The 11,776-nt window shown below is 34.2% G+C and overlaps 1 protein-coding gene across 1 annotated transcript; it reads right to left on the bottom strand.

Moving 5' to 3' along the window:
- Positions 1 to 1,514: 1,514 nt before the first annotated feature.
- LOC139527277 (uncharacterized) lies at positions 1,515 to 6,851 on the bottom strand. The gene is made up of 2 exons (XM_071322620.1): positions 6,720 to 6,851; positions 1,515 to 3,984 (listed from the first exon to the last, which is right to left on the bottom strand). Exons 1-2 carry the CDS (start codon positions 6,804 to 6,806, stop codon positions 1,921 to 1,923), a joined length of 2,151 nt encoding a protein of 716 aa, XP_071178721.1. The 5' UTR covers positions 6,807 to 6,851; the 3' UTR covers positions 1,515 to 1,920.
- Between the last annotated feature and the right edge of the window lie 4,925 nt (positions 6,852 to 11,776).

Genomic DNA, 11,776 nt, shown 5'->3' with positions numbered 1-11,776 from the left:
AATTATTTCCAATGTTCTCCAAAAGAAGATGAAAATGACGTGTCTCAAAGTGTTTCAATCCAAACTCTGACCTTTGCTGGTGGCCATTTTGAATTTCGGATCGGTCCAAAAAGTAACATTTTTGAGGATTTCAGTAGAAACTATGTTGTTAGTTCCAGTTCAAGTTCTTTCAATGGTTTGTGAAAAAAAAAAGATTCTTCAAAATTGACCAATCAAAATCTGCCAGTTTTGATATTTTAAGTTATTTGTAAAAACAGGTGTTGGACTCAGATGGTCTATTTAAGCCATGGCAGCTATGTTTTTTAACAAATCAAAATAATGGATGCAATTTTAAAAGTTAAGATACTCTGAGGAGCATCTGGACAAAGTTTGGAAAATCATGTCAGTGGTTTCAGAGAAGATTTTTTCAAAGAAAAGTAACGAACGACGAACACAACAGTGTATCAATAGCTCACCCTTCCTTATATTTAGGTGATCATGAGTTAATAAGGTGCACAATGACATCGTGTTCTGAAGATGTTGTGTTTGCCAGCTTTCATTTGTTTATTCTGACCAACACTAATTGGTAACTGAAAAATCATAAAAAGAAAGTTTTTCAAACTTTTATTAATCTTACTAAAATACTACGTTAGTTACATGTATAACTAATCAGTGGAGTCAAAAGTCTTGACAAATATGATATTCTTTACAGATCTTCAGGATTGTGAAAAGGCTCACACCTCATAGGAAATAAAAGAAATGTGTCTCTGGTCATTGACACCTCTGTCACGCAAGAAAGAGATGCCCAACAAATCTCTGAACAGCATTCTACATAAAATTAAAAGTTCTGATCAATTTTTAATATAGGTGTAATATAATTAAACTTTTGAAGTAAGATCAAATAATCCTTTTTCTAAAAATCAACACATTTCATGCTTGTCTCAGCAGTTAAATTGTGTAAAATATTCTTCAACAAACACAATAGTCATTTTGATCGTGTACAAAATACATGTAATAGTCAAATATTCAAACATTCTTGTATGTCATATTTATCATACATGTAAACATAAAAATAACTGTATTAATTAAAACAAATACCAATTGCAATCTAAGTCATTGTATTTCTGACAGATAACAAAGAAGCATTGCCTGGCATAGTAAATAAAAATGTCATATGACATGTCTTGTCATTTTGTGTTAACATAACATGTGGTTACAGCTAATAGTTCTATACTGACAAAGATTATTTGAACAAATTCCCTTTGCTCACAACAAATTAAAAAATACAATCCTGGTAACTGAGTTGACATTGCCTACCAGACAAAAAAAAAGCACAAGCTAAACAGCATATTTTAAGGTCAACTCTTTTAAAGCCAACGGTATAAATTTGCAAGGTGATTGATTTATTTCTATGTAAACACGTTTACTATTTACCTACAATACTTTTTGAGATATTATCACAAAGCTGCTCTTAAATAAAAATTGATTTTTCAAGATAATAAATTATTTCTATGGTAGTAACTGAAATTCGCCTGTACATGTTTGTAGATCATTTATTAATAATTAACAATTTTGCTATTTATTTATTTATCATCATTTGTATTATAGTCTTATAATGACCAATAGTAATAGAAACTGTGAAAAAAGGTTTTCTTGATTAAAAACCCTTACACCACTTAGTGTGATTACACTAAAATTTTGTAGGATGTAGATCTTGTTTTTATGAACATTTTGCACTTCCCTCTATTTTACATGTAATTCGCAAAATAATATCCCTGAACTGCAAAATTAGTTTTTTAATGTCAAGGTTGTGAAAATCTAATATTCAAGTAGGCCCTATAACTTAAGATTTTTTTTTATCATTTGGTCTTAACTAATAGTGTAAGCTTCAAAATCAAACTGCTCATTCTTCCAATCCCAATCCATAACATTTAAAGTTACTTATACATAGTCCATATCCCACACCCTTCTTTCAAATATGTTTAAAAAATCTTCTCTTAAGTCTGCAGCAGATTCGTATGATGTTGGCAACCTTAATATGTTTCCACAAGTTTGGGCTGTTGGTCTTCGCTGCAATCCAGACAATTTTGTAAATTCTACCAATATTATGTCACAGCTAAGATTAGCACCAGTACAAAACCTCATAAAGCTATGCACATCCTTGTCATCCAATCCCTTAACAAATTTTTTCAGGTACCCTGCAGTTACTTGCCCTTTGAGATCTAATGACTCCGGAAAGGTCAAAGATTTCAATATCTTGTTGACAGTTGGACACATCTCAAGGTACATTTTGCTAAGTGTCTCTTGATTCCAATGAAGTCTTGTCTGAAATACACTCTTCCAGCAATCAGTAACAAACTTAGGTTGTTGTATGATTTCTTTGTGAGCTATCTCCTGAATAATGTTCTTAATGTTATCTTGGCTTGGATACTTTTTACAATCATATGTCTCAAGAACATCAATAAGATCTCCTAAATCACTGTCTTGAAAGTGATTGAAAGCTTTTTCTAATGCGACCCTATCAGTCTTTGGCACAAATCGAAAAAATGCATCAACTAGGTTGGCATATGGTACTCCAAACAAGGCATCTTCGAAACATGCTTTGCAGATTTGTACAGGGAAATAATTAACTGTCTTAAACCCATTCACAAGAATGTATGCAATAGCTGTCCATTCTTCTTGCTGCATGTCATGCCTTAAAATAGGCACTTTAATGTCAGCTCCTTCACAGCACTTCATGTAGAAGAGTTCCCAGAACTCACAGAACACATCTTTTAAAAAACCTTCTCCAGTTCCTCTTTCATCATGGCCGTTTGCATTAACTCTGATTACTCTACATTTGGAAAAATCCATTTCTCCTGTTTTAAACAGATTAATCATTTCTATAAATAGGTTACTCTTATGAATTCTTACAATATCCTGTTTTCTAACATCTTCTAACTCTGTAACAGGTAATGCAATACCTGTTGTACTGGTCTGCTCATGTCCCCCTGTAGCTGATGTGTTTGATTGTGGTGCACTGCCTGCTGACGATTCATTGTGTGGTAAAGTTTCATCAACAGAGTCTAGGTATGTTGATAACTCTGAAGGTGGTAAAATATCTACTGCTGCATTTAAGGACTGTAATAACTGGTAATGGTCATTTTCCTGTGGACAAAAAATTATACCTTCGTCATCTGATGCAATTTTCAGAGTCACAATCTGATTTATTGAGGATGAAGGTTTAGGTAAGGGAGTACTAGTACCAGGATTTCCTGTGTCAGGTAATGTAGACATTGATATGCTTCTTTGCAAGTTTCTAGTATATAAGATGTCAGGTAAATCTTCATCTTCCTCCAATTCCAACTGACTTTCATCTATGGCTTGTTCTAGTATTGAAGTTGTTCTTTTCTTTGTATAAAGATAATATCTCAGTTGACGAGATCCTGTTTCGTCATACAAATCTGCAACTGTGCAATCTTCTTCGATAGACTCTCCCATGAAATTTCGTATTTCAAAATCAAACTCTGTTACCATTCCCTTTTTGGACTTCCCATTTCTAAAAAACAATTTCTTCCCATGTTCCATTATATCGTTTGGAAGCCAAGATTTTGGAGCAGATACATGTCTGGCTCCTCCCCCATTTGGGGTTTTCACTTGGTGATAAGCATTGTCATCATATTCATAATCAAACCATCCTATTTCAATTTGTCTGACTGCCTTTTTTGCATTTGAATTGCCCCGAAGTTTTTCACTTCTGTTGCTGTGCAGCTGAAATCCATCTGTCTTCTTGGATTTTTTTCTTGTGCCTTTTTTGTCACCTTCACCTTCTTCCTCACTATCTGAGGACTTTTCTTTTCCCATCTTTCTCCTCAGTTTTTTAAATAGAGAATCACTTCGTTGGTTTTTATGTTCCCTTTTCATTAGATCTTTAAAGTATCTCCTGGCAGCATAAATGTCCCCGTATGCTGGTATATAAGTATGTAACTGTTCATCTGACATCGCTAAAAATGTCTGGGGATCCATCTGAAATAATACAGTAAATTGATTTGTTAAGCAGCATTATTAAGATCACTACACTCAATTTAGAGACCTGAGAATTTTAATGAGATTACACCAGAAGCTGGAATACTGACAAAGTCACAGAGGGTCCTGCGCCACAATTACAAAAATTTAAAAGGTGTACATAGAAAACAAAAGGGTATGGAGTAAATGTACATGGGTCAAAATCGCACACAACACACATATTATATAAATAAAAAATTATCAATGAATAGGGCTTTTATTCCTGTTCGTCATCTTGACAGTTGATGTAGGGTCTTCAACAATGAACGAATCGTTCATACCCTACAACAAGGTAAAGACAGCTAGTCTCTAGCGTCTACTTAAGCGGTACTATTGATAAAAATAAACCACGGTTCACCTTCTTGCTCCCCACCAGCCTCAGAGTGCCAACTTGTGCGATGCTTGTGTACGACATTTCTCCAGTGATACAAGAAAAGTGCAGTAATTTTGAACGGCATCAATCGCTGCTAAAATATGCTTTGAAGTTACACATGTAGGGAGCAGTCAATGAATTGCATAATTTATAATTACAGGCAAGATTTTTCAACCCATATTTATCATACATTGCCCAACAAAATACCAATACATATAATACATGTACATGTACATCTAAATATGACGATTATCAACAGATCCTCAATGTGGGGCCCTAATGAAGACAGAATGTGTCCATGAGTCACAGATGCCCTGCTTAAACTAGAAAATGTGTCTATGAGCCACAGGATGTCCCTCCTGTTATTGATAAATATATGAGCATCAAAAGTAGGTAGGAATGACCAAATTCTTAGTGAACCCAGATGTACTACCTACTATCTATTTCTTGACAAAATATCATTGCATGGTCTACTATGTATAGTAGCTGAGTTTGTTGCTAAATGTCCAGTCACAAATATTCCATGCATAATCAGGACAAGAACCTAGTGAAACATTTAACAGGTATAATAACTAGAGGCTCCAAGGACCCTTCATCGCTAACTGTGAAATGGCCGCCATTTTGAAAATCGACAGTTCAATGACAAAAAATACAACAACCATTTTTCGTCTAAATCTGATGCCAATTTTTGTTTTTTTACGAGGGCCATTTTGAATCTCTTTTATACTGATTTCCATGAAAATTGGATCATCTTTGGATTTTTTATGAATTCATTTGACTTTTGGATAGCTGCCATTTTGAAATGGCGGCCATGTTGAAACGTCCAGAAAATTTCTCCGCCTTCTCTTGATGATCTGAACTATTTGTAATTTAAACTATTAAAGGCTCAAGCTGTCACAGTTTTCAAGATAAATGATCAAATATGATGAAAATTTGGAAAAACTGCAAATAAAGGGACACAACTCCTTGACCGGTTTTCTGTTGACCTCAAAATTTCGGCTTTATAGGTAGATCTAAATGTGCTGATCAATTTTACTCAACCCTGTTACCGTTTTTAACTTATTTGCAAAAAACGTGGGTCAGACCCTGTGGTCTTTTTGTAGCGGGTGACCATAAGTTTCACAAACTTGGTATTAAAAGATATCATATAGATAAAAATTACCAAATTTGAAACAATGCCTTCAGGGGTTTCAGAGAAGAATGATGGACAGACGGATGACGGATGCAAGGTGAACGCAAAAGCTCACCCAGACTTTTAATGAGGTGATCCAAAAAATTATATCAATTGTCGCTTCTGGGAAAAAAGTCGCTGGTGAGACAAAACACAGGGAAACAACTGGCAAATGGTTGTGCCCGTAGGGACATAGATGCCCCCACTAGTTGAACCCAATATACAGTGTAACTCTGTACGTTGAAGGCTGATATGGATTGACAGTTGCTCTTTGACACAATCATCATTGTGGATAGACAAATTGTATTGAATACAGGAGCGCAAAAGAAAATGGCTGCTGGCAACTAATTTTCCTTGTGGCTATTCAACACAATATACCATGTTTACCTTACAAACCAAATATCATTCAAATTCATGGCTTGTAACAAATGTTTGTCATCACCAATCAACTCAGAAAACTGTGTTTACTTAATATATACCAAATATTGTTAAAATCTGCCAAAGATCAATTTTAGTGGGAAAATGGCTGCCATTTAAGGAGGAAAATTACGCAAAAATCTGAAAAGTGCTTACAACGCACAACTTACCATGGCAAGGTCATATACCAAATATCAATTCATTCCGACCAATAATTGCTGAGACAAATGCTACAAAAAATTGTTTTATATAGCATTATGCAAAATTTCAATGTTCCGTCAAACAGGAAGTGGACAGCTGCTGGGTCTGACAATTACTTTCAGCGTACAACTCATCATGTCAAAGTCACATACCACAAATCAAATCATTCTATTGAATAGAAACAGAGAAATCTGTGAAGAAAGTTTCGGGAGGGACATACGGACATGGCAAAAACTTGACAATGTGTCAATGCATATGTGTGGGGGCATAATAAAAAGCTTCAAAATCAAAGGGAGCTTCCTCAAGCATGTCTAAGTTAATCGTATGTGTATATGTTTTTAATTTAATATCAGTCAAGCCATGTATACTGTAGGAAACACAGACAGACAGGTGAACTGACAAACATTTACTGTTACTATAGGGCAGTGATCATGGTGATTATGTTTGGTTATTGCTATATTTTCATGGTCGGCCATTAATATTAAAGTATGGAATAAATTGATTACGACATTGACCTTGAACTACAATACTAACCTTCTCCTCTTTTAATCTCTGTATGTACTTTTTTTCCACATTTCTTCTTTCAAAGAAATCAACCACAACATCCAGGTTGTCATCCATGTCCAACTACAAGAGACAATAAAATGTACTCATTCTCACAAAATATTGACCAGTTGTACATTGTTTGAATTTCAAACTTGATCTGTTAGGGACCGGTCAAAATTTCTCAAGGCATGGGACAGTGCAAAACATAAATGAACTATAAAAAAAGTTGAAGTCCCACGGTTATACAAATGAAGACATTGCACTTATTTTATATGTTATATTTGTCCCAGATATTGCTGATATCAACCTATAGTACATGTATAAGTTTTATAAAAATCTGGCAAGAATTGTACCCGTGAGAGCGTGAACGAAGCCATTTTCCATAAGTTTAATACTTCCAACCGGTATATAAACTCTTTTAAAAAAAGTCAATCGTCCACCATTTTAAAACTTGTCCAAGATATTGCTGATATTAACCTATAGTATGAGTTTTATAAAAATCTGGCAAGAATTGTACCCCTGAGAGTGCTAACAAGACCGGACGGACGGATGCACGATATTTCCATGCCCCCCGCAACACTTTACGCAGGGGACAAAAAGTTGATGTCCCATTCTGTTTTTTCAACAAAATAAGTTGGAGTCCCATGTACATGTTAGTTCATATAGTATAAAGTGTCCTTCAAACCATTGAGCCAGACAGGCATACATCATTCAAATACTACTGACATGTGGTGTAATGACAATGCTTTTAAATGTGTTCCACCGTTGTTGAAGAAAGCCATGTTATACAAGACAAGTAACTTGATAAAGCGTTATGTCAAGCAGTTTGCTGTCATATTTTATGTAAATCCAAATTGAATTAAACAAGAGGCTCTTAAGAGCCTGAATCGCTCACATGGTAAACAATGCCTTCGGCCATGTTTTTTGACGAAATAGAAAATAAAACACAAACTTTATTTTATACACCCTACTGATCATTCAAATGAAGTTTGTAAAAGACTTACTTGTAAATCTAACTTTGCTGAACATTATTGCTGTTTACAGTTTATCTCTATCTATAATAATATTCAAGATAATAACGGCCATGTTTTTTGACGGATCAAAAATCGAAGCACACACTTTGTGCAGGATAATCTAAGGAACTATCATGCTAAGTTTCATCCAAATCCATTCAGTAGTTTCAGAGGAGAAGATTTTTTAAAGTTAGCAAATATGATGAACAAATTGTAAAAATTTTCATTAAAGGACATTTACCCCTTAAGGGGTCAATTGACAATTTTGGTCATATTAACCTATTTGTAGATCTTACTTTGCTGATCATTTTTGCTGTTTACAGTTTATCTTCATCTATAATAATATTCAAGATAATGACCAAAAACTGCAAAATTTCCTTAAAATTACCAATAAAGTGGCAGCAACCCAACAATGGTTTGTTTGATTCATCTGAAAATTTCTGGGTTGATGGATCTTGACCTAATGAACATTTTCACCCCATGTCAGATTTGCTCTAAATGCTTCCGTTTTTGAGATATAAGCCAAAAACTGCATTTGACCCCTATGTTCTATTTTAAGTAACGGCGGCCATGTTTCTTGACGGATCAAAAATCGAAGCACACACTTTGTGCAGGATAATCTAAGGAACAATCATTTTAAGTTTCATTCAAATCCATTCAGTAGTTTCAGAGGAGAAGATGTTTGAAAAATTGTTAACGACGACGACGACGACGGACGCCAAGTGATGAGAAAAGCTCACATGGTCTTTTAGGCCAGGTGAGCTAAAAACTTATAGAAATTTTTAAAGTTGACCATCGAAAAATTTCGTCTGAACTGAAAACTGTAGCTTTTTTTTACCTATAAATTAAAACATTACATTTGACAGCAATGAACCTACATGTAATACATTTGTACCTAATAACTTTGGAATTTGTAAGATTAGTATATAAATGAGATAGCTGTCATGTTTTATGAAAATCCAAGTTGTTTTGAAAAGAGTTATGGTAATTTTTAAAGGTGACCATTTGAATTACATGAATTATGTTAGAACTGAAAAGTCTAGCTTTTTCACAAATTTATTTAAATCTTTAACTTGACAGCAATAAACTAAATACCAAATCAATTTGGAATTAGTAAGAATAGTGTATACTTGAATTAGCTGTCATGTTTTATGAAAATACAAGTTGAGTTAAAAAAGTTATAAACAAATTTTAAGGTGACATCTGAATTTAGTTCAAAATGAAAAATCTAGCTTTTTTCATGTATTGAAATCAACATTAAATTTGACAGCAATAAACAAAATACCAAATCATTTTGGGAATAAGTAACATTAGTATATAAATGAGATAGCTGTCATGTTTTATGAAAATAAAAGTTGATTTGAAAAAGTCAAGTATTTTTTTAAAGGTGACCATCTGAATTTTGGCCAAACTGAAAATTTTTGCTTTTTTCACCTATTAATCAAAACATTAAGTTTGACAACAATAAACCAAATACCAAATAACTTTGCAATTTGTAAGATAAATATATAAATGAGATGGATGTCATGTTTTATAAAAATTCAAGTTGAATTAAAAAAGTTATACATTTTTTAAAGGTGTACTCCATTTGAATGTAGTCCGAACTGAAAAATCTAACTTTTTTCACATATTTTTATAAAAAAAGGCTAAACATTAAATTTGAAAGCAATAAACCAAATATCAAATAACTTTGGAATTTGTGAGAATAGTATAAACATGAGATAGCTGTCGTGTTTTATGAAAATCAAAGTCTATTTGAAAAAGTTAAAGAATTTTTTAAAGATGACCATCTGAAGTTTGTATGAGCTTTTTTCACCTACAAATGTATTACTAGTACTTAAAAAGTGAAAAAAATAAAAAAAAGGTTTATGTTGAAATAAAGAATAAAGTGGAATTTTGACTTTAATATTAAAAATGTTCTGTCCAAAGAAGAGGATTTTATTTTGTCCTTTTCCAACATGAAAAAGATGAAATCATGTCATGTTTATACCCGTGATGAGCATGATAAGAGTTGTTTACATTTCATGTGTTTCAATCATCAAAGCCAGTTTGGAAATGTTTCAAAACAACATGAAATAAATATATGTGGAAGCACAGCCAAAAAAAAGTGCCAGTAATTCACACTATTTTTATAAATTGCCATAACTCGAAAAATCAACAGACCAAAATGAAATTGGAACTTGCATCACTTGATCTGTAACTTATCATGGCAAAGCAATGTACCAAATATAAAATAAATATCTGCAAGCACAAAGACAAAAAGTGTGGAAAACTGTCAGATAATATTCACTATATTTCTTAGTCAAAGGGCCATAACTCAGTGACAAAACAACCGACCAAAACAAAATGCAAACTTGATCTGTAACTTAATTGTCATGGCAATTACGTACTGTACCAATGTGAAATAAATATCTGCAACCACATAAAAAAAATGTGGAAAACTAATTTGCAGGACTGAGGGACAGAATGCAAACCTAAAGTCCTCTTCAACTTCATCAACTGAAAAGGAAGTCCCTGTATACTGTGCTTTTTTAACACCACAAATCTGGGGTGTTCAGTAAAAACAGTGAATATACCCAAATTTTGTTGACTACAAAATGTACCTTTTTAATAGTGCATATTAGGAAAAAAAGTGCTTAGGGTCAATGCTTTAAAATAGGGTAAAGGACCAGCAATATTTTACCCAAGACTATTGGCTACAAATACAGTTTTTTCCCCAAGAACAGTGACCGTTTGGAACTCTTTACCAGCAACAGTAGCTGAGGCTCACTTCTTGGTATTCTTCAAGAGGGAGCTTTCAACACTTTCTTTCTAGTCTGTTCAGTCCCCCATTTGCCAAGTAGGTCAAATGGTGGACTTGAGCTGTACATGTGCCGGCAGGGATTATTTCCCTGGTAGTGGTACCGCCATGGAACCGGATTGGTTCAGGCCAGATGAACGAAAAGCGAATGGGTACCCCCTTTTTTATTTATTTTACTTTAGTACTTTATTTCTATCATACTTTAAGGCACCAAGGCTCCGTGTTGAATACCGTACTCTGACCTATAATGGTTAACTTTTACAAATTGTGACTTGGATGGAGAGTTGTCTCATTGGCACTCATACCACATCTTCTTATATCTATTTATACTTGCTTTATATATTTTTGGTTTTATCTTATAAAACTAAAAAGTACTCAATTTCTTGCACCCACCGGAAGAGTCGAGTATTGACAGGGGTTTGTTACAATTTGTCGGGTTTACTATCCATACCAACCTTTTCGGGGTTCGTATGGATTGCAAACCCGGCAAATTGTAAGAAACCCCTGTGCCCGTCAGCCTGTGGTTAAACGTACAATGACAATGTAGATGTAGACTAGAACACATCTTTTTACTTTTTAGAATTGTTTATAGATATGCCCAAAACGCCCGTAAAATAGCTTGTCCTTTATCACATACCAGATGAATAGGTTACTTCTGTCTATGTTGCCCAACGTAATATTAAGATAGCTTTTAGGTTATTGGAATTTTCTGGTAACTTACAACTAAGTCCTGTGCTGCAAATGGGGCATGCACTAATAGGGGAACGAAACGGACATAAATTTAGATGGGTCAACTCGGCTCTAAACCTATCGGACCGTCACCCCTTTGATTACAATTGAACCCTATAGGTGTCTTACCTAGGTGTAACCAATATGACCATAATTATGACTGTTAACAAAGAGATACGTCTCGCCTATTGCAAATTGTCCGTGAGGCGCATTCAGTGGCGGATTGAGAGGGTGCGTAGTGGACCTTTTACTTCATATTTTGTAAATTATATACCCGGCCAAAATTTTTGCGCCTTCCCGACTACGACTCAGTCGATATCGGGTATCGGGATGATAACCGGGCCGATATGGATTTATACAATATATTTAAATAATCTATAAATATCACAAACTTTAGCATTGAATTTGCATTGAAAACACCAGTCAATGGACCGTGACTGCGGGGTCATAGGCGTAAAATCATCATGTATCCGAAATATACTACCGGATACTAATGCAACTAC

The sequence above is a fragment of the Mytilus edulis genome, chromosome 6, assembly GCF_963676685.1.
Source record: "Mytilus edulis chromosome 6, xbMytEdul2.2, whole genome shotgun sequence".
NCBI lineage: Eukaryota > Metazoa > Mollusca > Bivalvia > Mytilida > Mytilidae > Mytilus > Mytilus edulis.
The sequence above is the reverse complement of the archived record's forward strand: the minus strand, read 5'-3'. Positions and strand labels throughout refer to the sequence as shown.

Bases quoted from the DNA above. Each gene is read 5' to 3' on its own strand.
- LOC139527277 (XM_071322620.1), bottom strand. From the start codon at position 6,806: ATGGATGACAACCTGGATGTTGTGGTTGATTTCTTTGAAAGAAGAAAT. The intron at 3,985-6,719 runs GTTAGTATTGTA...GTATTATTTCAG, and splicing joins AGAGATTAAAAGAGGAGAAG to ATGGATCCCCAGACATTTTT.